At 36.7% G+C, this 24,683-nt stretch overlaps 1 protein-coding gene across 16 annotated transcripts in view; it reads left to right on the top strand.

Moving 5' to 3' along the window:
• The window catches only part of CENPE (centromere protein E), a 39,753-nt gene that overhangs the window by 4,252 nt on the left and 10,818 nt on the right, over window positions 1–24,683 (top strand). The window contains exons 9-37 of one of the 16 annotated variants that reach the window (XM_050973667.1): window positions 1,508–1,559; window positions 2,379–2,466; window positions 2,646–2,772; window positions 3,420–3,539; window positions 4,572–4,730; window positions 5,077–5,224; window positions 6,178–6,272; window positions 6,593–6,643; window positions 6,724–6,891; window positions 8,868–8,942; window positions 9,194–9,316; window positions 9,668–9,802; window positions 10,404–10,581; window positions 11,039–11,193; window positions 12,624–12,938; window positions 13,728–14,039; window positions 14,188–14,346; window positions 14,833–14,937; window positions 15,543–15,827; window positions 15,937–16,095; window positions 16,864–17,094; window positions 17,618–17,827; window positions 18,751–19,035; window positions 19,145–19,303; window positions 20,080–20,310; window positions 21,503–21,733; window positions 22,915–23,145; window positions 24,023–24,223; window positions 24,304–24,450. In XM_050973667.1, coding sequence (XP_050829624.1) covers window positions 1,508–1,559; window positions 2,379–2,466; window positions 2,646–2,772; window positions 3,420–3,539; window positions 4,572–4,730; window positions 5,077–5,224; window positions 6,178–6,272; window positions 6,593–6,643; window positions 6,724–6,891; window positions 8,868–8,942; window positions 9,194–9,316; window positions 9,668–9,802; window positions 10,404–10,581; window positions 11,039–11,193; window positions 12,624–12,938; window positions 13,728–14,039; window positions 14,188–14,346; window positions 14,833–14,937; window positions 15,543–15,827; window positions 15,937–16,095; window positions 16,864–17,094; window positions 17,618–17,827; window positions 18,751–19,035; window positions 19,145–19,303; window positions 20,080–20,310; window positions 21,503–21,733; window positions 22,915–23,145; window positions 24,023–24,223; window positions 24,304–24,450 — 4,935 coding nt within the window. Of the gene's footprint in view, window positions 1–1,507; window positions 1,560–2,378; window positions 2,467–2,645; window positions 2,773–3,419; window positions 3,540–4,571; window positions 4,731–5,076; window positions 5,225–6,177; window positions 6,273–6,592; window positions 6,644–6,723; window positions 6,892–8,867; window positions 8,943–9,193; window positions 9,317–9,667; window positions 9,803–10,403; window positions 10,582–11,038; window positions 11,194–12,623; window positions 12,939–13,727; window positions 14,040–14,187; window positions 14,347–14,832; window positions 15,043–15,542; window positions 15,828–15,936; window positions 16,096–16,863; window positions 17,095–17,617; window positions 17,828–18,750; window positions 19,036–19,144; window positions 19,304–20,079; window positions 20,311–21,502; window positions 21,734–22,914; window positions 23,146–24,022; window positions 24,224–24,303; window positions 24,451–24,683 lie in introns of all 16 variants that reach the window. The other 15 variants (XM_050973666.1, XM_050973664.1, XM_050973665.1 and 12 more) reach the window with 15 other exon arrangements.

Here is a 24,683-nt window from a genome sequence, read left to right as displayed (position 1 = left end):
CTTGTTTGAGAGACTAATGGTACTGCATAATGACTTACAAGAGCTCTTCATCATTAACTCTGACAGATTTTGCTTAAGTATAGAGGGAGACTCCTGTGGCATTATCTAGAGCAGATGTTCCCACCAGAGGGAGTTCTACATGAGAATTACTCGTGCTGGATTGGGTAGTGGTAGTCCCTTATGCTCCTAGGAGGTCATATGTCAGAATGCTCTTGCATTTTGTAAAATAAATCTTCCCTACAATTGTTTCTGACCACTGACAAGTCCAGTGAAATAACCTGTAAAATGGTAACCTTAAGACTTTCCTTATCCTCAAATTTAGTTGTTGTATAAAGAACATATGGCCTACATTTGCAATGGCCAAAAGATTCATTGTTTTTCAGAAGTAATCAGAAGTAATCCCTCTTAGCATCTCTTTGTGGATTACTGGTATATGAAATGCTACAAACTGGGGAGAGTATCACTGGACATCTCTAGGGAAATGTTAAGGTTTCAGAAGCCTTTTCTACAGTCTTTTCTTGATTCTCAGAAAATTATCTGAAACAACTGCAGGAATGGAACCAGGGTGAAACTCTTTTATCCTGCTAAAATCTCATGAGCACTCTTACTCAGAATTGGAAATAGCATTAAGTTAATCACATGCATTGTGAAGAGAGCTTTCTGTTCTGGCTTCATGTGAAAAAGCTCTGGGGTCTGAGTGTAAACACTGCTCATGCAGTATCTCAATTAACTAATACCTACTTTTTGTGCTTACCATAACTTGGGGTATCCACTCTTGCTGCTCCACCCCCTTCTGCCCCATCTCAGTTCCAACTGACTTTAGAGTAACCACAGGTAACAAGGGTGAGGGGAGAGGGGTTTTAGCCCTCTTGGTCTATTGCTGTTTGGTGGAGTTAGTACAGGATTTTACTCCTCTGAAGCAAAAATTAATTAAAGTGAGGGCTACTTGCTCACTATGGGATGCCATAACGTTCTTGTCGGCTTTTAACCAGATTCAGAGTGAGGCTTTTCCTCTGGTAGTTCATTTATTTTCCTTATCTCCATAGGCAAGGAGACACATACAGCCAGCTCAGGACTGGACACTAGATCATCTCACCTAGACTCTTTCCCAGGAAGATTCCTACAGCTGGATTAGAAGTTAATTAGTAGTTAACACTTCTGTATTGAGAAATTGTTTATCTTTTTGTGACTGAGGGTAGAGGTTGTTGTACTGCGAGTTTGAAACACTAATTGGGATGAAATAATAGAGTTCATACAAACTTACTCCACACCCTCATGTACTTTTGAAAGTATTTGTTGTGTGTAGTTGTGGAGAGTGTAGTTCTGTCCGCGTCTCCCTTCTCCGACATGTAGTAGCTATGCATTAATTCCAGTAATGACAGACCCTTTACTTTTTTTTTTTAACCTTGATTTTAGTTTATTAAGTTCTTAGCAGATATTTAGAATTATGAGGACTTAAAGTAAATTGCCTCAGAACTAACCTGTGACATATTTAATGTATTTGCAGAACTTGGTAGATCTGGCAGGCAGTGAAAGAGCTAGTCAAACAGGATCTGAAGGTGAGTGTTAAATAAGGCTCCATGACAACAACTTCTGTTAATTAACCCCTATGAGAAACTATGATAGAAAGGAAATTATTTGATCCATGTGCTATTGTTTTATTTATTGTTTATAAATAATGCCTTTTCCCCTTGGTAAGACAGGATGTACTCAGGAAAATACTGTAAATGCAGTGAAGTGCAAACAATTAAGTAGTAATAGGCCTTTCCTAGAATTGCAGGCCCAGCAACAGTCCTTCACTGAACTAATACAATGGGTATGACTCAATGAAGATGCACCTGTAATAACAAAATCACAAGAAGCTTTTTAGGGACCTTGTGTGTCAAGGTCAAGAGGCAATAGATGGCTCGCTCTTTAGTTCAGAGGAAGCTCATCTGTTAACAGTGACAGCATGAAGCTGCACAAAAGTGCCTTCATCAGAAAAAGTGATCTGAGAGGGACACAAGTAATAATCTCTCTTACAAAGAGTCGCTAACATAAAACTTGTATCTAAGACAGGTTTTTTATATGTGTAAATGTGGGCACTTGCAAAATTTAAACAGGAAGCAAAACTATAGTTCTTATGGCCTCAGATGCTTACCATGTAAAGGTTCTAAATGTTTATTTTTGATTAGAGTTATATTTCAATTCCTTTTGGCTATCTTAAAGGATTGGGTACTGCTTGCTACTGGGTCAATAGTGCATTGTGGCACTTAAAGTTAACTCTTGGACAATCAATCCCTCTGAGCATAACATAGCACAAAAGCTTGACAGGTTGAAAATGTATCTTAGTATTGTTATAAATTTAAAATAGTAATAATAAAATGTGTGGTACCTAGGTGTTCGACTGAAAGAAGGCTGCAATATAAATCGGAGCTTGTTCATTCTGGGTCAAGTTATCAAAAAACTTTGTGATGACCCTTCTGGGTAAGCAATTGCTTGTACATCTGTTATAAGATAAGGCATTGCTAAACTAAGAAATTAAAATCCTTTCCTAATAATCTTATGGAGGTAACTGTTTCACAAAACCTATTACCTCTAGAAAATGTATTTGCCATGTTTAGGGAGAAATCTGACTTTTTTTGTTGTTTCCTCTTTTTTATTAGCTTCATAAATTACAGAGACAGCAAGCTGACTCGAATTCTGCAGAACTCCCTTGGAGGAAATGCTAAAACAGTTATTATTTGTACAATTACTCCTGTTTCTTTTGATGAGACACTCAGCACTCTTCAGGTAAAGCTTCTCACCTTTTCTCCAGCACTAGTTATTGTAGACAGGTTTGAGGAGTGGAAATGTAATCTGCTGGATCTTTAATGACTTGGATCTTCTGAAGGGCTTCTGTAAAGTCATAATTTGAAATACTTTTTTGTACACAGCATCTTTTCCTAATCCTCTTGTGCTAGGTTGTCTACCTAGAGCTTTTTGGAAGTTGGAACAAAGCTCCTCTCACTTTGCAGGCAGGAGATAACCACCGTTATCTCATTTGCCTTTTCCAAACCTAGTTAGAGAAGTCTTTGCTACCACAAGATGTTAGGCACTACAGGAATTGAACTTTTAATAAACAGTATATATTCTTTAGGTGGGGTTGTCTCCCTTTTTGATGATCTTTTGAGCTTTTTATTAAATAAAAAATAACTTGGGATACTCTTACTTAAATGTTATGCTTCATGTTTTAGGTATTATTATCAAGAAAGGAAAACTTCACCTTTTCAAAGCTTAGCATACATTAAAAATAAGCTATTTCAAATATTTTTGTCCTATTATATGTTGCTCTTCATCTGATAAACTCTCCCTTGAATTCTGTTGGGAAATATCAGACAAAATAAGTCTTTTTAGATATTTGTTCTTTAACTATTACCCATGAAAGAATGTTCTTCCAGTTTGCCAATACAGCCAAAGGAATGAAGAATACACCAAAAGTCAATGAAGTTCTTGATGATGATGCCCTCCTGAAGAGATACCGCAAAGAAATTCTGGATTTGAAAAAGCAGCTGGAGGAAGTATGTAATAAACTCAAATAAATCAATCCTTAGTACTGATAGCTATTTGGAGACCAGCTGTTTTAAACCAAAAGCAGTTAAATTTGGAGGGGTAGGTGAACTCTTTAAAGTGGTATTTGCCATTTTTATTGAGAGAATAAAAATTAGATAGGAGATGAATAGTCTAGAACAACTGATGACAGTCAACTTCTGTGTGCAGGCTAAGGCTGAATGAGATCAACTGACAGAATTGTTAATTGGTTACACCTAATTAGTAGGTTAACATAATTAACAAATAGAAATTAGTGTGCCTTATAGCACACTTTAACTGATCAAAAGAAACAATTCACATAATTAATTAATCTAAGAAGTGATTGAATGTCTGTTAAAGACATTTTCATATTATTTCTTCCCTTACTGATGTCTAACTTCACTTTGAGTTGCAAGGAAGTTGCAACTGCATGATTATCACTGGCAAAATTTAGCTCATGTATAGGTGGAAGTTGCATTTAGAAAATGAACAATAGTAACTTCTCACCCAACAATGTAGCTCTGATGTTTTTCCTTCTCAGAGCTGTGGAAGAATCTTGCAAGTCTTGTTAGACCACAAATAATAAAACATAAGGCACAGGAAAATAACAATGCTGAACGAACTGTTCTAGTGCCTTAAATCAAAGAATGCACGTTTTTTATTGCAAATTATAAATATCATTAGAGAAAACTTTTAGAAAAATTATTTCTTATTTTAGATGATAATGAATTTGCAACATGAACTTGGGACTATGTTCTGTATCTTCTGTGATAGCAGTAGTGAGTTATATTTAGGAGAATGCTCTTTTTATACCTAGAAAAATCTGAGGCTGGATCATTTCTGAGAATTTTGACCACTTGTAAATACTAAATTTGCAGTCAAAGAAGAATTAAAGCTTTCTCTTCCAGACTTAAAGGAGCATATGTGTGTAGTTGTTTTTAAGTATCAGTAATTGTGTATCTACTGTAGGAGTTGTTTCTGCTCTTAAAATGTCACTGTGATTACTATTCTCTTTCTGGAAGGTGTCTTCAAAAACTCAGATTCATGCAATGGAAAAGGACCAACTGGCCCAGCTGTTGGAAGAAAAAAATTCCCTTCAAAAAGTACAGGAGGACAGAATACGAAACTTAACTGAGATGCTGGTGACTTCTGCTTCCTTTGCATCAAAAGAGAATGTTAAAGTAAGCCCTTGTTCAGATCTTGCCTGATAACTCTGAAATAGTTTGCAAAAGGTAACATTACATACATAGCTTTATATTGATAATGAAGACTAAGTATGATGGGCAATTTTCACCTTTTTTTTTCATATTTTTAAAGGGCTAACTTTTAAATTCTGTTAATTCAATGTTGCTTTGTGTTGAACAGACTGCAGGGACTTTTTTGCTTTCCAACTGATTTTGAGGAAACTGCAAAATACTGTCTAATTAACTGGTGATACAGGTGCTGAAACAGAGCTAGTCTGAGGCAACATGTACTCTCAGCCTAGTGGTTTGGTTTATCCCTTTTTCTGTAAATACTTTTTTAAAGGCCAAGAGAATAAAAAGAAGACTTACTTGGGCTGCTGGTAAAATAAACCAGGAAAATGTGAGCTTTTTTGAAGACTTTGAAAATCCAATGCTGACTGAAACAAAAAAAATGAAGTTGTCTCTGCCAGCAGTACCAGATGTGGAGGATTGTAAGTAACTAGATGGTCTTTGAGGTCCTTTCCAACCCAGACCATTCTATTTCATATTCTGTGATATTCCCAATAAATAACTTTGCAAGCATTGCATTGCATTTCCCAAAGGGAATAAGTTGATCCTTCGACAGCATAAATTAAAAAACAAATTAACAAGACTCCAAGTGTTGTTGTACACTTTTCAATGAAAAGTGCTTCTACTACCCCAACTTCCCTTGATATTGAGCTTTTAATTCTTTAAACTAAAGGGGAGAGCTGTGAGGTAAAGGGCGGGGTCTACAAACACTTGACAAGCAGCCTTCTCAACCCCCTAGTTTTTTGGGAAAGTGTTCTTTAACACAGACTATCCATTTCACCATGTTGTCCTCCCAAAAATGGAGAGGTGTGTGGGTGTAAAATCCCCAAATCATTACTCAAAGATCAGATTGAGACAGAGAAATTCAAGGATTCATAAGGAGTGAACTGAAAATTGGGGAAGAAAGTTTCTAAGAAAATTGAGCTGAAGATAAGAGGACAGTTTGGCAGTATTGTTGCTGAATTGCATCTTACATCCTTATTTACCTGTCCTGTCAAACATGTATTTGCTTGTAGGTGGATTGTTCTGGGTTTTTTTTTCTGTATGGGAGTGAGTTGCTTTTTTTCCTTACATCTTGCAGGTTATTGTTGAGTGCTTCTTTCCTTGATACTCAAACTTTTCATAGTCTGTACTTTAGCATATATTCTGGATTTGATTTAGACTTCATGATAAGATGGTCAACATAAGTATAGGGTTTGGACTTCAGTGGTGTTGCCTTTCATAACATAACATCCTGAGAGTCAGAAGTCTTATTCAGTGTGCTGTGTTTTTGCCATTGAAAGATTGTTTCCAATGTGGTAAAATTATTTTATGAGAGTTTTTCATGGTCAGTTTAAAATCTACTGTACTTTTGTTAATACACCTCTCTTTTCAGCTACGTTAGAGAATTCTGGGTATGACAGCCATTGCCCGATGGTTCCTGATCAAACTTCAGAAGAAGAATGGATTGCTGGTCCTAACATGAATTGGGTAACATCATAATCTGTTTTGACTTTCTGATACTGCACAAATGCATAACATCCTTCTCAGTAAGATCAGCCTTACTCTTCTGTAGAACACCAGTGTTCTGTGTCTGCAGAATTATTGAAACTGGTTACAAAGTCTCTTGGAATCTCTGTGAAGCTCTAGTATGGTTCTGTGCTTCTCTGGGTTTGTCGCAAATGACCCAGTCAATTTTGGTCTCTAAACAGGATTAGCTGTGTGAAAAGACAAGCAACAAGGAATATAATACTCCAATTGCTTGATCTTGTAGATCTGCTAACTGAGGGCATTTCTTTTTCTACACCCAGAAAGACTTTAAAGAATCTGTGCAACTCTGTGAAGCATTAGAACTGGAAAAGGTAGGTCTGTTCTGAATTTTCTAGCAATAAGGCTGATATTGCAGCAGCAGTTTCTAAAGTTTCTTGTGCCACTCCTTCAGAATATTGCTGTAAATGAGGTCAACGTCCTGCAAACTAACTTTGATAATCTAGTGCTGGAAAATGAGCAGTTGAAGTCAGAAATAAATGAACTGAAAGAGAGACTGAAGGAAAAAATGGAAATAGATGAATTTGAAGCACTGGAAAAGCAAACACAAAAAGATCATGAGGTAAGGTGCTTTGAAATAGAGAGAGATGAATTGTCTATGCCCAAATGCTTTCTGGAGTTTATTCAGTGTACATAGCCTTGAAAGTTGATTCACAAACAGACGGTGTTATAAGCTGCGTTCAGCAACAGAATGAATGAACCCAGGATTTAAACTGGATTTACTTGGAGTGTGGAATTCAGACAGATTTTTAGAGTTGCATACTGAAGCCTGGTTAAACGTGTATTTATGTGTATATAAGTATCTATATGTTATTTTTATAAATGTATGATCTGAATTTCACTCTAGAAATGAGTGGCAGTTGTTTTGCTGTTTAAATACATTATAGAACTGTTTTGAAGTTCAAGTATTGTTGCTATACCATATTTCCTGTGTTTCTTGTGTGAAACATCTTGTCTTAAATTCCAAGATAGCTCATTTTGGTAATCCATGAACTACATGAGCATTAACTTTTAACACATTATTTAGCTTAGTCATTAAATTGTTTTAAAATAATAGTAAGAATAGTAATAGTAAAATCAAAACATTGTATTTTGTGCCAGGAAGTCACAAAAAATATGAAGTTATCTACTGGATGACTTAGAATATAGGAAATGCTGACTTTCACTCTTCACTCTTTGTGTGGTTACTGGAGATGTTCCTTGTTTATCCAAATGTTTATGCTCTGATTCTATAGTCTAAAATACTACCTGTTTTAGGTTCTACCTGCCTAAAGGCTGGACTGTGAAGTAAGTTATGGCAAAAAGAAACAAACAAAAACAGTAACTTGAGGTCTTGAGACATGGATGTATTGTTCCATTTCTTTCCTGGTACCTTTGCTGGACATTACTTGTGCACATTAGTCTGTGTAATATCTTCTGATCATGACACTAATGTTGATGTTTGTTGCATCCTTTTGCATTTTCATTTCAGGTTACAATTTAACAGTGTCACTGCTTATTTGCATTGCGTTCCCTACAGAGATTTATGGATCTTAAAGAAATTGGCTCTATAAAATATTACCATTTAGCTTGCATTTAAGATTAGCTTGCATTTAGAAGACCATTTATATGCTGGACTGAATGTGCTATCTTCCTTAGCTAACGTTTAACAAATCCTACGTTAGTTTTCCCTGCAAAGTTTTTGGGTATCTAATAACAGATGTAATATCTAAAGTAGCTTCCATTGCAAGAATTGCTTTTTAAATTGTTTGCAGATATCTGAAGACAGTATATAAAATATAAGCATTTACTGATACCCGTGTAGTAGATTACTTATAGCAATACTGAAAGGTCACATACATCACCAAATACATTAGATTAAATCTATCAGTTTATACAGATAAACTACGTAGCAATATTTACAGGAGGGTGCTTGTTTTAAAGCTGTTCACTAATAATAAATTTGCAGATGGCATTTTCTTACCTTTGCTTGTGACTATACATAAGTACTTGTAGATGAGTGCTTATTGTAAAACTACTCTAACAAAGACCAAAAGAAAGAAATGGAAAAAGCTCCTATCTGGTCTTCAACTTGTGACTTCTTTCAGAGAATGCCACTGAATGTTCATGGCTTGTTTTAGTTCCATTTTGGCACCTTCTCATTCCTGTCAGTGGATAGATTAAATCATAAGTATCTGCACTGTGTCATAAAAAGCTGCTTAACATGACTGGAATTTGAAGTGTTGTATCTGTACTATTTCTGCATTAATTCCTTTGATCACATTGCTCTTGCTTGTCAAATTACTGCAGATTAAATGGTACTTGAATCCTTTCTAATAACTGGGGAGCTAAAACACAGAGCTTTGCATCTCACATATCCATTTTGAAAAAATATGTAGCATCTTGCTTTGTAGCTGTTTAACTAGATGGGTGAGTATGTACTAATAAAAAAGAAAACACAAGGTAGACCTGGCTTGTTTTCATGGTGTTGGCAACTAAAGCTAATGGAGTGGGTGCTTTCTAATATCCTCTGCAATTTTGCTTTAATTTGCTCCACAGATTCAACTAATGCATGAAATTACCAACTTAAAGAATCTAGTTTCAAATGCTGAAGTGTACAATGAGGAACTTGAGGTGAGCTTCTCCATGAATTTACAGGTAGTAAGACTTGTATGAAATGTGCTTGGTTTGGGTTAAGCTTGAAATTCCATATCTGCTGAGGCCAAGCTAAGACATCATTGTGCTCGGGTTAATCTTACCAGCTATGAGAAGGATATGTCTTAGAACCATGAATGCTTTCTGTGTAGGTTTTGATAAATTCTGACCTGAAAAACCAAATTGAACACTCCAATCTTCTTTCCCGCTTTTTCCCCTCCAACTTTTAGGCAGAAATAAATTCCAAACTGGAACAGCTGAAAGAGAAAGAGAACAAAATAAAAATATTACAGAATCGTGTGGAAGAACTACAAAAAGCAGAAGTGGAAAAAAGGGAGACATCTTTTGCCCTGGTAAACTTGAGTTTTCTACTGGGTTGAGAGATTACTTTGTTTTTCTGAGTTGGATTAAATTTAGCTAAAGCCTTGGTATGATGAACATGTGCTTCCCTACAGGTCTTGGGGAATTTTGTTTTCCAGAGTTTAAAATGTTAATTACATATCATGCAGCAGTAGTCCGGGGAAGTCAAGCTATGAGAAATGCTGCTGTTTATCCCATCTCTCAACCAACCTGCTACTCTTCCTCTTAGAGTAAACTTACTGAGTTTTCTAAGCCTGCATTTACATATTAACCACGTTAAAATGAACACATTTACTTTATTATGGCTCTATTGGTTTTGCTTCTTTGAGTGTTGTCTTTTTCAGGGAGATTGTGATAAACTAACTGAAGAAATTCATCAGCTGAATAAATCCCTCTTAGACAGTGAAGCCATAGCCTTGGATGCCAAAAAGGAATCTGCTTTTCTCAGAAGTGAAAACTTGGAGTTGAAGGAGAAGATGGCAAGTACTTGTTGAACTGCATTTATAGCTGCACCAAATGCTGTTAAGAGCCTGTCTGCTTCCAGGCTTGTGAAGGAGGCCATCAGTGTGGTGAAACACTCATCATTAGCTTTCTCCAAATACTCTAAGTAATACTTTAATTATACCGTTTGTGAAAAATGGGTCTTTAGGAAAGAGATAAAAAAGAAAGTAAAGGTTTTTTCCATAGGAGTGGGTGGTTAGTTTTAGGTTTAGCAGGAGGGAGAGAGAGATCAAAGAAGCAGTCTTTAGTGCATTATTAGGACATAAGACATCAGACCTAATTTTACCAGAGAACAAAGGAGAATAAGAGCTGTGGACTCAGAAGTGGGATGGAACTTACTTTGAGCTTTCCAAGAGTAAAGACAAAGTAGTAGCAGCAGTGGTGGCCCTGAACTCTGAGGCGTGTTTTGTTAGAGGACTCTGACAGGGATGCAGTTGTTAAATTGTACCTTAGTCTGCCATATTAAGGTTGAAGCTAGTCAGAGTGACAACAGAAAATGTACCCGATGCATTATTTAAATGTCAAGTACATAGACTTTTACTCTGTGTGTGACTTGCATGTTGTATTGTTTTCTTGAAGAAAGAACTTTTAAATAACCACAACCAAATGCAAAAGGATGTCCAGTTATATCAAAGCCAAATAGAAGCAGGAAAAGCCAGTTACCGAAAAATGCAAGCTGACTTGCAGAGAGAGCTGCAATCTTTATTTCAAGAAAACACAAGACTAACTTCACTGATGGAGGGTAAAGTTCCAAAAGGTACTGTTCCAGGTGGTGCCTTTTCCCTGCTCCCTTTCTCCTCCCTCTTCCCTGTAATGGTGGGAGGATAGGCAAGGCTTTGGCTCTTGTCTTCCTCAATATATGGAGACTGTGGTCAGTATAAAGCAACCAGAATATCTCGTATTGCTGGCATGGAGTAACTACTTGAGAACTTCCTTGAACATTCTGGAAAATTGCAGCTTGCAAAATATTTTGCATTTTGCACAGTCAAGTTAGTGAAGATTGTTGGAGAGAATCTAAAATAAACTGGATATCAATCTAAGAAGTGCTGACGGAGTTCCGACCAGGAGCTTAGTCTTTTAATTGTTGGCAACAGTAAAATGTACTTTTTGGGAATTACAACAATGATATCCAGAAGGCATTATAAATCTTTGCTTCATTTAAAATATGCTTTTTTCTCTTGCATTTGCTTATTAGTTTAAACTTCATTTTCTAGATTTGCTTTCTCATGTGGAGCTGGAAAAAAAGGCAGCTGACTTAAAAGGAGAACTAGAAAAGGCTTTGAAAGACAATGCGCTTCTACAGAAGCAAGTAAATGAGCTATCAGAATTTCAATTACTACCAAATACAGTTGAGATGCAAAAGAAAGAGGTAAAAAAAATATAACCTTTTTTCTTGGTTTTGTATTGATCTTCACTGGTAATGTACTAATGGAGGCCTACTAAATATGAAGCTTTAAAGCCAAAAGTTGTCATGAGTCCACCTGGGATTTTACAGTTAAGTTTGTTAAATTGTTCCTTCTCAGATATTTAATATTTTACTGAGGAAAAATTTGTTTAGTTTAATATGTTTCGTCACTGACTACTATAATTATGCATTATTTTCTAGTCCAACCTTTGCATGTCTATTTGCTGTGGTCACCACTGACAACTGAATGTATAAATAGAATGGTGTTTGATCCTGGGCACTATTTTAGAACTGATTTTTTTGTGTAACTGAGCAAATAGAAAATGTCAAGATTTCTTAGCAGAAATTCTGCTTGAGAAGTTAAAGATATACCTTGCAAATTCTGGAAAACTTGTTTGGAAACTTGTTTAGTTCCTAGCAGATAAGGGGTTAGTAGACTCAGTATGCTGTAAAGGTTTTAAAGGGTTTGTGTGCAAACACTTCTGAGCTTTGTCTTTGTTTTAAGAACCACTTGCTACTAAGTATGTACAGTGAAAATGATTCAGGGCAAGTAATCTACAAGCTCATTAATGCTTTGCAAAATGTTCCAAATCTTCCAAGGGTCTACTTCCACTAATCAACAAAATGTAATTAGATAGTAACAGCTTCATCTCTATTGATGCCATAAGGTTTTAGTGCTTATGTTTTTCAGATTCTGTACTGCATTAGTGTACAACTCTGAACTCTATATGAAACTTGTTAGCTTTCTTCACATTTTGGTCAGACTGAACAATCCTCCTGGGCCTGGGAACCAAGGTCACAGCATTTACCTCAAGCCCAGGAAAATATAAACAAAAGTGAATCAGGAAGGGGGAAAAGCAAACTGGGGGAATGTGACTTTTACCTGAAGCTATAGTTGGACAATTAACCTCTGATGTTGAGAGACCAAACTTCTATCTGTCTGAGAACTTGTGACTGTTGTCCATCTTGGGTGTAGCCCCTGCCAGGCTTTTGCACTGCCCAAGCTGTAGCCTTCAAAGGCCTTTAATAAATAGCTACATTCTCTAACTCTGTCTTGCCTCCGTCCTAGGTAGCCAGTCCAAGGCATCAGTATCATCAAGAAAGTATTGATAAATGTAAAAATTCCCACTAGGAGTCCAGTCTTAGCTCAAACATAGGGAAGTATTGAAGAACATATAAGATTTAGAAGAGAGATTTCAGGACTTGGGAATCCTTTTCTTTTAAAGATTCCTTGCTAGAGTTCCCTCCCAACAGAGCAAAAACCCCAGTGTATTGTGTATGTTTGCCTGTACTTTATTTCCTACATCTTCACATGTACCTGGTTTTTATTATGTAGTTCTGACAAATAGTGATTTAGAAACCACTGTGTATTAATATTGTTTTTCTGTTGGCAGATTCTTGAAAAATGTGAGGAGTTACACTTATTAAAATTGGAAAATGAAAAGCTGCTTTCTGAAGTAGCTGATAATGAAAGGAGACTTAAACATATGTCTGAAGAAATTGAAAAATCAAAAGACAATCTCACAGATGTACAACTGAAATTTACAAAGTCTGATGAGGAATATGTAGCACTTAAACAGCTCCATGAAGAAACAGAACAAAAATACATAGCTGCATCAGAAACCAATGAACAAATGAAGCTCCAAATAGAATGCCTATCTAGAGAAGCACAAGAGTCTAAAACAATTTTGGATGAAGTGAAATTAGAGGTCAGTGTCAGCTTGCTCCTTTTTACATATGAGACTTGAGGAATTAATTCATAGTGCTAAAAAAAAGTGAAAAACATTTTTGGATAAATACTCTGAAAGGTATAAATGACATGATTGCTGGCTTCCTCTGGTCTGAGTGGGTATTACTTACTCTGTGCCAGAAGTATTGAAGGCTTAGTCAGCTCAATGGACTCTTTTTGTAGGAAGAGAAATGTAATTGCTCTAGAATCTCCTGTAATTGACCTTTTAATTATTCTTTTTCCATTCTTATGGAATACCTTTATTATGTAAGTTTTTTCTATCAGTGCTGCTCTCAGCTACTGTATATAAAGGCACAGAAACAAAGTTTACTCATTGGGAACTGGAGACCTTTTAGAACATGAGTTCATTCAAACCAGAGAGGATAGCAACAGAAATTGGCCATTTGGCTAGAATGAAAAATTAATATAAAAATTTTTAAAGAAAGGGAAGTGAAGCATACATATTTTTGACAAAGCTTTGGGCACAGCTCTGGCTGTCATATTCCAATTATGATTTTGGTAATTCCTAAGCTATGCTACAATTTGATGTGTATGTTTTAGTAAGACTTCTGCTGCTAAGGAACCATCACAGGAAGGTTCCATAAACAAATGCTTATTTATTGTGAGCAAGAGTATAAGCAGTGACCTACAGAGACATCATGACCTTTCTTCCTTTCTAAGCTCGTAAAAGAATGTGTGAGAAAACATACATATGATGGAGTTGTGCATTACAATGAAAGTGTCTGTCCTTTTCCTTTGCAAACTAAAGCTCTCTAGCAAAATGAAAGAACTGGAAGAGAAAGAAGCAGAGCAAAAACAACTTCTTGAGCTTAGAGAAAATCTTGTTCAGACTCAGCAGAAGTTAAATGAACTGGAACAATTAAAAGAGGAAGAAAGGATTAGTGAAGTGAGACTGGAGACCAAAGATTTGGAGATCCAGGCAGCCTTGCAGCAGCTTACAGAATGTCAGGAAGAAATAAAAACTCTAACCCAGGAAAGAGATAACCTGAAGCAAAAAGAGGAGTTTCTCCAAGCTGAGACAGAGCAACTCAGAGAGGATATAAAGGACACTGTTTCAATGGTAGGAGAAGGACTTTTAAACTATATTAAAATATTTAGGAGAATATAGGAGTGGGAGTTTGTGTGGTTGTTTTTAATCAAGGAATGCTTACTAATATTACAATATACATGTATTTTCTTTGTGGATTTTTTTCTCTTGTATTCTAAAGAACATCTTGGCACATGAAGATCTGAGAAATACACAAAATGCTCTGAAGGAATCCCAGAAAACTGTCAAGAAATTGGAAAAAAGTATTTCTGAAAAAGAAATTCAGATTATGAGTGTTGAAGAGGCACTAGGGAAAACCATTAAAGAACTTCAAATACAGGTAAAACTTTATGCAATAATTAAAACAAGCCCAGTTAATCTGTTTCTAGTCTCATCTGCTTGTCCTTAAAAACTTGCTGGGCTCTTGATAGCAAGTGGGCAGGAAAAGAGGCCTAATCCAAGTCTTGACCAGCTACTGCTGTTTCTGTAGAGCTTCAAGGTGTATTGCACAGTCAAATTAACTTCTGCTTTACTTGTGTGCCCCATGGTTGTGGATTTGAGTGGTGGCATTAGATGGGAAATGGAAGGGGAGATGAGGGTTACTTAAGTGTAGAAATGAGGCTGATTTATGTTTAAAATAGAAATTTCATGATCTGTAACAGTCCCAATGAGAAGTGTAACACACGATTGTCAATGGCAACTCAGATCCCAGCATATCACAGAAGCCTGTTATAAATACTGTAGGAGAATGAATCAAACAAAACTTTGGCATTTAATTTTATACTGAATTGATGAGAATGATGTCTTTGTATATTTTTTTTAATAGCTCTCAGAAATGACAGAAGAAATGAAAATCATCACATCAGAGAGAGATCAGCTTGCTGAGGAAAAATCAGAAAGGAATAGCTGTAGAGAAAGTGATCAGCTTCAGGTGCAAATGGAACAAATCATTTTCCTAACACAGGAGAACCGTTCATTGCAGGAGAAGCTGGACAGTTTGCTTTTGAGAAAGGAGGAGTTTGGGGAAGGAACTTTGGTAATTATGCTAAAGCTGTAACGAGAAGCTTGCTTATTAAAACTTCCAGTTAATTGAAATAATTGCAAATACTTGACTGCACCTCATGAACTCCAAGTTTATTATGGTTTACTTGAGATATAGGCCACACATATTGTTTACATAAATAAATGTACATATATATATGTAGGAGAATGGCTATAAATAGAATATTAATTCAATAGAGGATAGTAATGATCTGTACTGATCTGCAAAGGAATGTTCTATAATTAAGTAGATGAAGCTAAAAAATGCTCAGCTGAAAAGGGTGGATTGGATCTTTTAAAGAATAGGTAAAACTTAAATTTTTACTGGCTCTGAAAGGGATATTGCACAAAACATTTCTTGTAATTGGATGTACTGATTACAATTCAGTGTGTGCTTTTATAGCAGTGCCTCTGATTGTTGTACATAATCAACCTCTCAAAGGTGTCAGATTAAGTTTTTCCTAAAGCTGAATCCTGAATGTGTATCCAAAACAGATACCACAGATTCAAGGACAATCTATGGAGCAAGAGTTATTTCTTCTGAGAGAAGAGCTGAGCCAGGCACAACAGAAATTGCATGAAATGGAGGAAGCAAAGGCCAGTGAATATCAAGGGGAATCTGAAAAAATGGAGAGAACAGATGTTATTCCAAAACCACATGACTCCCAGGAAGTCAGCATCCAGACAGAAGGAGATGGTGATGATTTTAAAATGCAACTGGAAGATCTCCAGAAGGAGAGAGACCAGCTAAGGGAAATGCTACAGGAGACAATTAGCAAGGTAATAGAAGTAACTCTCCTCCCATAGGAGTACAGCTCTGGTAGATTTCTTAGCTTTTGGAAGTGTGGTTCAGGTGTTATGTGTTAATGTACATTAATTGTGTCCATAGAACTCAGAGATGCAGGAGGAGTTGAGATGTACTCGTGAATCTCTTGGACAGCATCAGGAGAAGATTGTGGAGCTGGAAGGAAGTGTTTCAGAGAAGGAAAATGAGCTCTCAAAGGCGCAAGAGGCATTGAAGGAAAAAGCTGATGAGCTGCAGCAGAAGGTCAGAAGCAGTTTTGTCAAGAAAATTACAAGTTCTGCTGGGTTTGGCGGCCCATGTCTACTGCAAACTTCAGTTTGTAGAGCTCCAGTAGATGTACTAAAGAAACCTATTATTTATAACTAAATATATCTTGGAGCTGAATAAATTAATATTATGTAGAATCAATGCACTTTAACGTCGCTCTATTTTCCAAGTGTTAAATTTTCTGCATTCCAATAATGTAATTTAGCTATCTAATTCTGAAGCTCCTTGAGCAACTTTGGGAGAGCTTAGGTCATGCTTTAGTTTATTGCTCTATTATAAATTTGTTCTCTACCTTTTGTTTTCATGTTGGATGGTAGGCTTCATTTTTAACTCTCAGTAATGTCTCCTGTCTACAATGGATAGATGAACTGAGGCATTTTTATGGATATAGGATGTCTTGCATGTTTTTCCACATTGTACTTTTGCCTTCCACTGAGACAGAAGCACTGACATTTGATTGGCTCTTAAACAACATTGGTTATTTGTTTTTTGGTTACCTATAGCAGGAAACCACTGGGGGTATTATTTTCCTCCAATCAATTCATTTTCAACATCCCATATGTACAGACCATGCTTCTGAATGGTGATCCAATAACTCTCTTCAGTCTAAACTTCATTGCTGTCACAAGAAAACTTAGGAACTTAGAAGGTTACTGGTTGTTTTTTCTCCAAAGCATCAAGTTATTTTTGCCCATGCAAGAGGAGATTATAAATACCAATACTGGTTTGGATTTGTTCTTCCAGCTCTCTGAAGTCACTGAAAACCTGACTCGTGTCTCAGCTGAGTATGGCGACCTCCTGGCAGAAAAGCAACAAGCAGAAAGGGCAATGAGTGAGCAGCTTGAGAGAATCACTTCACTTACCAAGGAGAAGGATGAGCTTCAGCACATGGTAGAGACTTGTAAAGAAAGGGAAGAACACTTGTTAAAGGTTCAGAGGCAGTCAGAGATTTTGAAGGACAGCCTAACAAGCAAGGTGAGAAGCTTTGGTGTTTAGTCACTATTATGTATTCTGATGTTTTGTAACTTGTGTGCCAAACTCTTGCTCCACCTAAATCCTATTTTTAATTCTTATAGGATCATTTTTGTGTTGGCAAGCCAGCATGAACATGGGCAAAGGGTTTTCTCTAAGTTTGTTTACTGACATTTAGCAATATCATCCTCATCTTGTCTCAGCCTTGTAACCCATTGGATTGATTCTTCTTTGGAATGAATGTGAATTCATCTGAAGAGTGCCTATTCAATACAGCAGTCAGTAATTGAACATACATTCCTAATGTTTTAAAAGGCACTGTGTAGACAGCAGGAACTTACCTGGGTTTTGAATCCTTGGTGCTTTGCATGCTCTCTGCATAATGGGTTTGATTTGGACGTTGTTCTACTTTGGTTGTACTGGTTTGACGTTAAGAACACTGTAGGAGAATGAATCAAACAAAACTTTGGCATTTAATTTTATACTGAATTGATAAGAATGATGTCTTTGTATATTTTTTTAATAGATCTCAGAAATGACAGAAGAAATGAAAATCATCACATCAGAGAGAGATCAGCTTGCTGAGGAAAAATCAGAAAGGAATAGCTGTAGAGAAAGTGATCAGCTTCAGGTGCAAAAGGAACAAATGATTTTCCTTACACAAGAGAACCGTTCATTGCAGGAGAAGCTGGACAGTTTGCTTTTAAGAAAGGAGGAGTTTGGGGAAGGAACTTTGGTAATTATGCTAAAGCTGTAATGGGAAGCTTGCTTATTTGAACTTTTGCTTGAGTGAGAAAATTTGCAGATGCTGCAGATCATTAAAGAGCAAATTTATTGCTTACTTGAGATAACACCCCATATATTTATGAATGGACATCTGGTACCAGAATGTGACAAATGTTTTTCTGTTAGTAAAATATAAACTGATATAGGATGGTCATGTTCTGCATTGATCTATGCATGGATATAGCTCTTATAATCAAGTAAGCTGAAGCTAAAATTTGCTTATCTGTACAGAGTAATTCTGCTTTTTTAACGCATAGGTAGAACTGACTCTTTGTCCTTTTTCAGTGGAAGGGACATAGCAAGCAACGCTTTCTATAACTGCGTGTCTTGATTGTACCTCTGTGTGTGGGTGTGTGTGTATATATATTCACAAACACAGGCACACACACACACACACATATATATATATATAGTAAACTTCAAAAGAAAAGCAATGCATGTGCATTTATTTTAATACCGAAGTGGCTGTGGACCAATTTCAAGTAAATAATTTTCTGGGCCTACCTAGTATTTTATTCTATTGAGACTAAAAATAGAGATAAGGTCTCTAGTTTGAAGATGGGAGAGGTTTGTTGTTGGGCTTTTTTTTCTTGCTGACATTACCTCTATGCTAAAACTATGACAGTGAAACACTGCTTCTGAAAACTTCTAAAAGAAGTTTATGCTTTGAGTTTTATTTTCACATGTCTCTTATTTCAAGAAAATTAAATTGAATATGGACTTTGGTCAAATTTTAATACTCTAAAAAAAGTACAAATCTATCTAAAGCAGTGTTGCTGTCTGTTGTTCATAATCAACCTGTCAAAGGTGTCAGATAAATTTTTTCCTAAAGCTGCATCCTAAACGTGTTTATTTGAATCTCTTACAAAATAGATACCACAGATTCAAGGACAATCTATGGAGCAAGAGTTATTTCTTCTGAGAGAAGAGCTGAGCCAGGCACAACAGAAATTGCATGAAATGGAGGAAGCAAAGGCCAGTGAATATCAAGGGGAATCTGAAAAAATGGAGAGAACAGATGTTATTCCAAAACCACATGACTCCCAGGAAGTCAGCATCCAGACAGAAGGAGATGGTGATGATTTTAAAATGCAACTGGAAGATCTCCAGAAGGAGAGAGACCAGCTAAGGGAAATGCTACAGGAGACAATTAGCAAGGTAATAGAAGTAACTCTCCTCCCATAGGAGTACAGCTCTGGTAGATTTCTTAGCTTTTGGAAGTGTGGTTCAGGTGTTATGTGTTAATGTACATTAATTGTGTCCATAGAACTCAGAGATGCAGGAGGAGTTGAGATGTACTCGTGAATCTCTTGGACAGCATCAGGAGAAGATTGTGGAGCTGGAAGGAAGTGTTTCAGAGAAGGAAAATGAGCTCTCAAAGGCGCAAGAGGCATTGAAGGAAAAAGCTGATGAGCTGCAGCAGAAGGTCAGAAGCAAGAAAATTTTTTGTCAAGAAAATTACAAGTTCTACTGGGTTTGGCGGTCCATGTCTACTGCAAACTTCAATTTGTAGAGCTCCAGTAGATGTACTAAAGAAACCTATTATTTATAACTAAATATATCTTGGTGCTGAATGAATATTATGTAGAATCAACAACGCACTTTAACCTCTCTCTATGTACCAAGTGTTACATTATTGGAACTCATAAAATGTAATTTAGCTATCTAATTCTGAAGCTCCTTGAGCAACTTTGGGAGAGCTTAGGTCATGCTTTAGTTTATTGCTCTATTATAAATTTGTCCTCTACCTTTTGTTTTCATGTCTGAAGCCAGTGTGGATGGTAGGCTTCATTTTAATGTGTAGGAATGTCTCCTGTCTACAATGGATAGATGAACTGAGGCATTTTTATGGATATAGGATGTCTTGCATGTTTTTCCACATTGTACTTTTGCCTTCCACTGAGACAGAAGCACTGACATTTGATTGGCTCTTATGCCAAAGTTTGTCTTTTTTGGTTACCTATAGCAGGAAACCACTAGGGGTATTATTTTCCTCCAATCAATTCATTTTCAACATCCCATATGTACAGACCATGCTTCTGAATGGTGATCCAATAAATCTCTTCAGTCTTAACTTAGGGACAAGAAAACTTAGGAACTTAGAAGGTTACTGGTTGTTTTTTTCTCCAAAGCATCAAGTTATTTTTGCCCATGCAAGAGGAGATTATAAATACCAATACTGGTTTGGATTTGTTCTTCCAGCTCTCTGAAGTCACTGAAAACCTGACTCGTGTCTTAGCTGAGTATGGCGACCTCCTGGCAGAAAAGCAACAAGCAGAAAGGGCAATGAGTGAGCAGCTTGAGAGAATCACTTCACTTACCAAGGAGAAGGATGAGCTTCAGCACATGGTAGAGACTTGTAAAGAAAGGGAAGAACACTTGTTAAAGGTTCAGAGGCAGTCAGAGATTTTGGAGGACAGCCTAACAAGCAAGGTGAGGAGCTTTGGTGTTTAGTCACTATTATGTATTCTGATGTTTTGTAACTTGTGTGCCAAACTCTTGCTCCACCTAAATCCTATTTTTAATTCTTATAGGATCATTTTTGTGCTGGCAAGCACGCCTGAACATGGGCAAAGGGTTTTCTCTAAGTTTGTTTACTGACATTTAGCAATATCATCCTCAACTTGTCTCATCCTTGTAATCCATTGGATTGGTTCTTCTTTGGAATGAATGTGAATTCATCTGAAGAGTGCCTATTCAATACAATAATCAGTAATTGAACATATATTCCCAATGTTTTAAAAGGCACTGTGTAGACAGCAGGAACTTACCTGGCTTTTGAATCCTTGGTGCTTTTCACGCTCCTTAAGGCGCATGGGGCATTGAAGGAAAAAACTGATTAACTGCAGCAGGAGGTCAGAAGCGGTTTTATCAAGAAAATTGAATGTTCTGCTGGGTTTGGCAGTCCATGTCTACTGCAAACTTCAGTTTACAGGCCTCCAGTAGATGTACTAAAGAAAACCATTAGTTATGACTAAATATGTCTTGGTGGTGAATGAATGAATATTATTTGGAATTAATGCACTTTAACCTCCATTTTTCCCGTCTTAAATTTTATGCATTCCAATAATGTATATTAGCTTTCTAATTCTGAAGATCTGTAAGCCACTTTAGCAGAGCTTATCTCATTTTTTAATTTATTACATTAATTTAAATTTGGTCTCTGCTTTTTGTTTTCATGTCCAAAGCCAGTGTGGATGGTAGGCTTCATTTTAGTATATTGTGATGTCTTCTATGCATACAGTAACTGAGGCATTTTTATAGATTTAGAATGGCTTGCATGTTTTTCCACATTGTACTTTTGCCTTCCACTGAGACAGAAGCACTGACATTTGATTGGCTTTTAAGCAACATTGCTTTTTATGTTTTTTGGTTACCTATAGCAGGAAACCGCTGGGGGTATTATTTTCCTCCAATCAATTCATTTTCAACATCCCATATGTACAGCCAGTGCTTCTGAATGGTGATCCAATAACTCTCTTCAATATAAACTTCATTGCTGTCACAAGAAAACTTAGGAACTTAGAAGGTTACTGGTTGTTTTTTTCTCCAACCCATCAAGTTATTTTTGCCCATGCAAGAGGAGATTATAAATACCAATACTGGTTTGGATTTGTTCTTCCAGCTCTCTGAAGTCACTGAAAACCTGACTCGTGTCTCAGCTGAGTATGGCGACCTCCTGGCAGAAAAGCAACAAGCAGAAAGGGCAATGAGTGAGCAGCTTGAGAGAATCACTTCACTTACCAAGGAGAAGGATGAGCTTCAGCACATGGTAGAGACTTGTAAAGAAAGGGAAGAACACTTGTTAAAGGTTCAGAGGCAGTCAGAGATTTTGGAGGACAGCCTAACAAGCAAGGTGAGGAGCTTTGGTGTTTAGTCACTATTATGTATTCTGATGTTTTGTAACTTGTGTGCCAAACTCTTGCTCCACCTAAATCCTATTTTTAATTCTTATAGGATCATTTTTGTGTTGGCAAGCAAGCATGAACATTGGCAAAGGGTTTTCTCTAAGTTTGTTTACTGATATTTAGTAATAACATCCTCATCTGGTCTCAGCTTTGTAACCCATTGGATTGGTTCTTTGGAATGAATGTGAATTTATCTGCTGAGTGCATATTTAATACAACAATCAGTAATTGAACATATATTCCCAATGTTTTAAAAGGCACTGTGTAGACAGCAGGAACTTACCTGGCTTGTGAATCCTTGGTGCTTTGCATCCTCTTGCAGTTGCAAGGGGCATTGAAAGAAATACTGATGAGCTGCAGCAGAAGGTCAGAAGCAGTTTTGTCAAGAAAATTGAATGTTCTGCTGGGTTTGGCAGTCCATGTCTACTGCAAACTTCACTTTGTAGAGCTCCAGTAGATGTATTAAAGAAACCAATTATTTATAACAAAATGTATCTTGGTACTGAATGAATGAATACCATGTAGAATCAATGCACTTTAACCTCTCTCCATTTTCCCAGTGTTAAATTTTATGCATTCCAATAACGTAATTTAGCTATCTAATTCTGAAGATCCTTGAGCAACTTTAGGAGAGCTTAGGTCATGCTTTAATTTATTACACGATTATAAATTTGTTCTCTAACTTTTGTTTTCGTGTCCAAAGCCAGTGTGAATGGTAGGCTTCATTTTAGCATATTGTGATGTCTCCTATGCATATAGCAACTGAGACGTTTTCATGGATTTAGAATGTCTTGCATGTTTTTCCACATTGTACTTTTGCCTTCCACTGAGACAGAAGCACTGACATTTGATTGGCTCTTATGCCAAAGTTTGTCTTTTTTGGTTACCTATAGCAGGAAACCACTGGGGGTATTATCTTCCTTCAATCAATCCATTTTCAACAACCCATATGTACAGACCATGCTTCTGAATGGTGATCCAATAACTCTCTTCAGTCTTAACTTAGGGACAAGAAAACTTAGGAACTTAGAAGGTTACTGGTTGTTTTTTTCTCCAACCCATCAAGTTATTTTTGCCCATGCAAGAGGAGATTATAAATACCAATACTGGTTTGGATTTGTTCTTCCAGCTCTCTGAAGTCACTGAAAACCTGACTCGTGTCTCAGCTGAGTATGGCGACCTCCTGGCAGAAAAGCAACAAGCAGAAAGGGCAATGAGTGAGCAGCTTGAGAGAATCACTTCACTTACCAAGGAGAAGGATGAGCTTCAGCACATGGTAGAGACTTGTAAAGAAAGGGAAGAACACTTGTTAAAGGTTCAGAGGCAGTCAGAGATTTTGGAGGACAGCCTAACAAGCAAGGTGAGAAGATTTGATGTTTAGTCACTTTTGTGTATTCTGATGTTTTATTACTCTTATGCTAAACATTTGCACAAACTTTTTGATTTTTTTTCTCAGCCCATCAGCTTTATTGTTGGTAAACATACATGAACCATTGGCAAAGGATTTTTCTTCGTTTCTTTATTTATGTTACTAACAACATTGTCTACTGATCTCAGCCAAACCCATTGGATTGGTCCAGTTTTAGAATGAATGAGAATTTATCATGTGTGCATTTTTAATATAATAATCAGTAACTGACTATGTCTTCTACCTTTTTAAAAGGCGCTGTGTAGACAGCGTGGACTTCACTGGTTTTTGAACCCTTGGTGCTTTGCACGCTTTCTGAATACCAAACTATATTTGAAAGTCTTGCACTTCGTTCTGCCTACTCATGCTTTTCATAGTGTTTGCTTTGCAGCTTTTCACTTGTCAAATTTTTCCTTTTTAGATCAAAGAGTATAATTGAGGATTGCTTCAGTTTAGCAATTAGTCTCCAGTAGAGGAAATATCAAGATATTGTGTATTTTTTTGTGCCCATCTTCTATTTATTTTAATTTTCTTATGATATAGGCACAGGTTGATTGCCTTTTCCTTTGATTCCTCTTGCTTTATGGAAAATCAAAGTTGGCTGACACCCAACTTTTTGGGTGTCATGCTATTCCCCTTCCTTGTAAATTTTTTTGTGCTATCAGAACACCAGAATTATTTTTAAGCTTCTCTTTTTTGTAGTATGATTTTTACTAATTAAGAATTGTGATGCATGTATTTGATACAACTGATTTGACTTCTTCATAGGGTGTATAAAGACCACAACCACTAAATTGTGATTTGCATTTTTCTCTACTGTTTATTGTAGATTCAACAGTTAACTGAGACACTAAATAGTGTCTCATGTGAGAAGGACCAGTTATTAGCTGAAAGAACTAGTTACTCTTTACAAGTTAAAGAACAAATCTCATCACTTAATCATGAAAAAGATGAGCTACAAAAACTTCTTCAGGATGTCAGGTCTGAGCGGGACCAGCTCAAGACAGAATTGCAAAGAACTTCTGAGGTGGTGAGTGTTGCAATTTGCCTACCTGAGTTATTTGTAACTTCTCATCTCCGTTGCTACTTACATATGTGGTTTTATTTTAGTGTGTTGAAACAAAGGCAAAATTGGAAGATGCTTTAGAACGACTGAAGCAGAGAAACCTGCACAATATGTCCATTCAGGTAAACCCAATGGATATTGCAGAGCAGGTGGCCAATGGCAGCTTGACAGAAAAAACCTTGAAAATTAAGGTAAGCCTATTTTTCTGTTTGTTTTAAGGATGCACATAGAAACTTAATGACACTTGTCATGGACAAGTGCCATGGATAATGCCTTTTGTGCATTATCTATAAAGTGGTTTGCATATCTTGCTAAGATGCTGTATACCATGGGGTCAGTTGATTTGCTGCTGTTCAGTGACTGCACATCAACTTAAAGTTCACAGAATATCTCACTTGCTTTCATTACTGTTCAGTCACCCCAA

Source organism: Serinus canaria, chromosome 4 (assembly GCF_022539315.1).
Source record: "Serinus canaria isolate serCan28SL12 chromosome 4, serCan2020, whole genome shotgun sequence".
Classification (NCBI taxonomy): Eukaryota; Metazoa; Chordata; class Aves; order Passeriformes; family Fringillidae; genus Serinus; species Serinus canaria.
The sequence above is the reverse complement of the archived record's forward strand: the minus strand, read 5'-3'. Positions and strand labels throughout refer to the sequence as shown.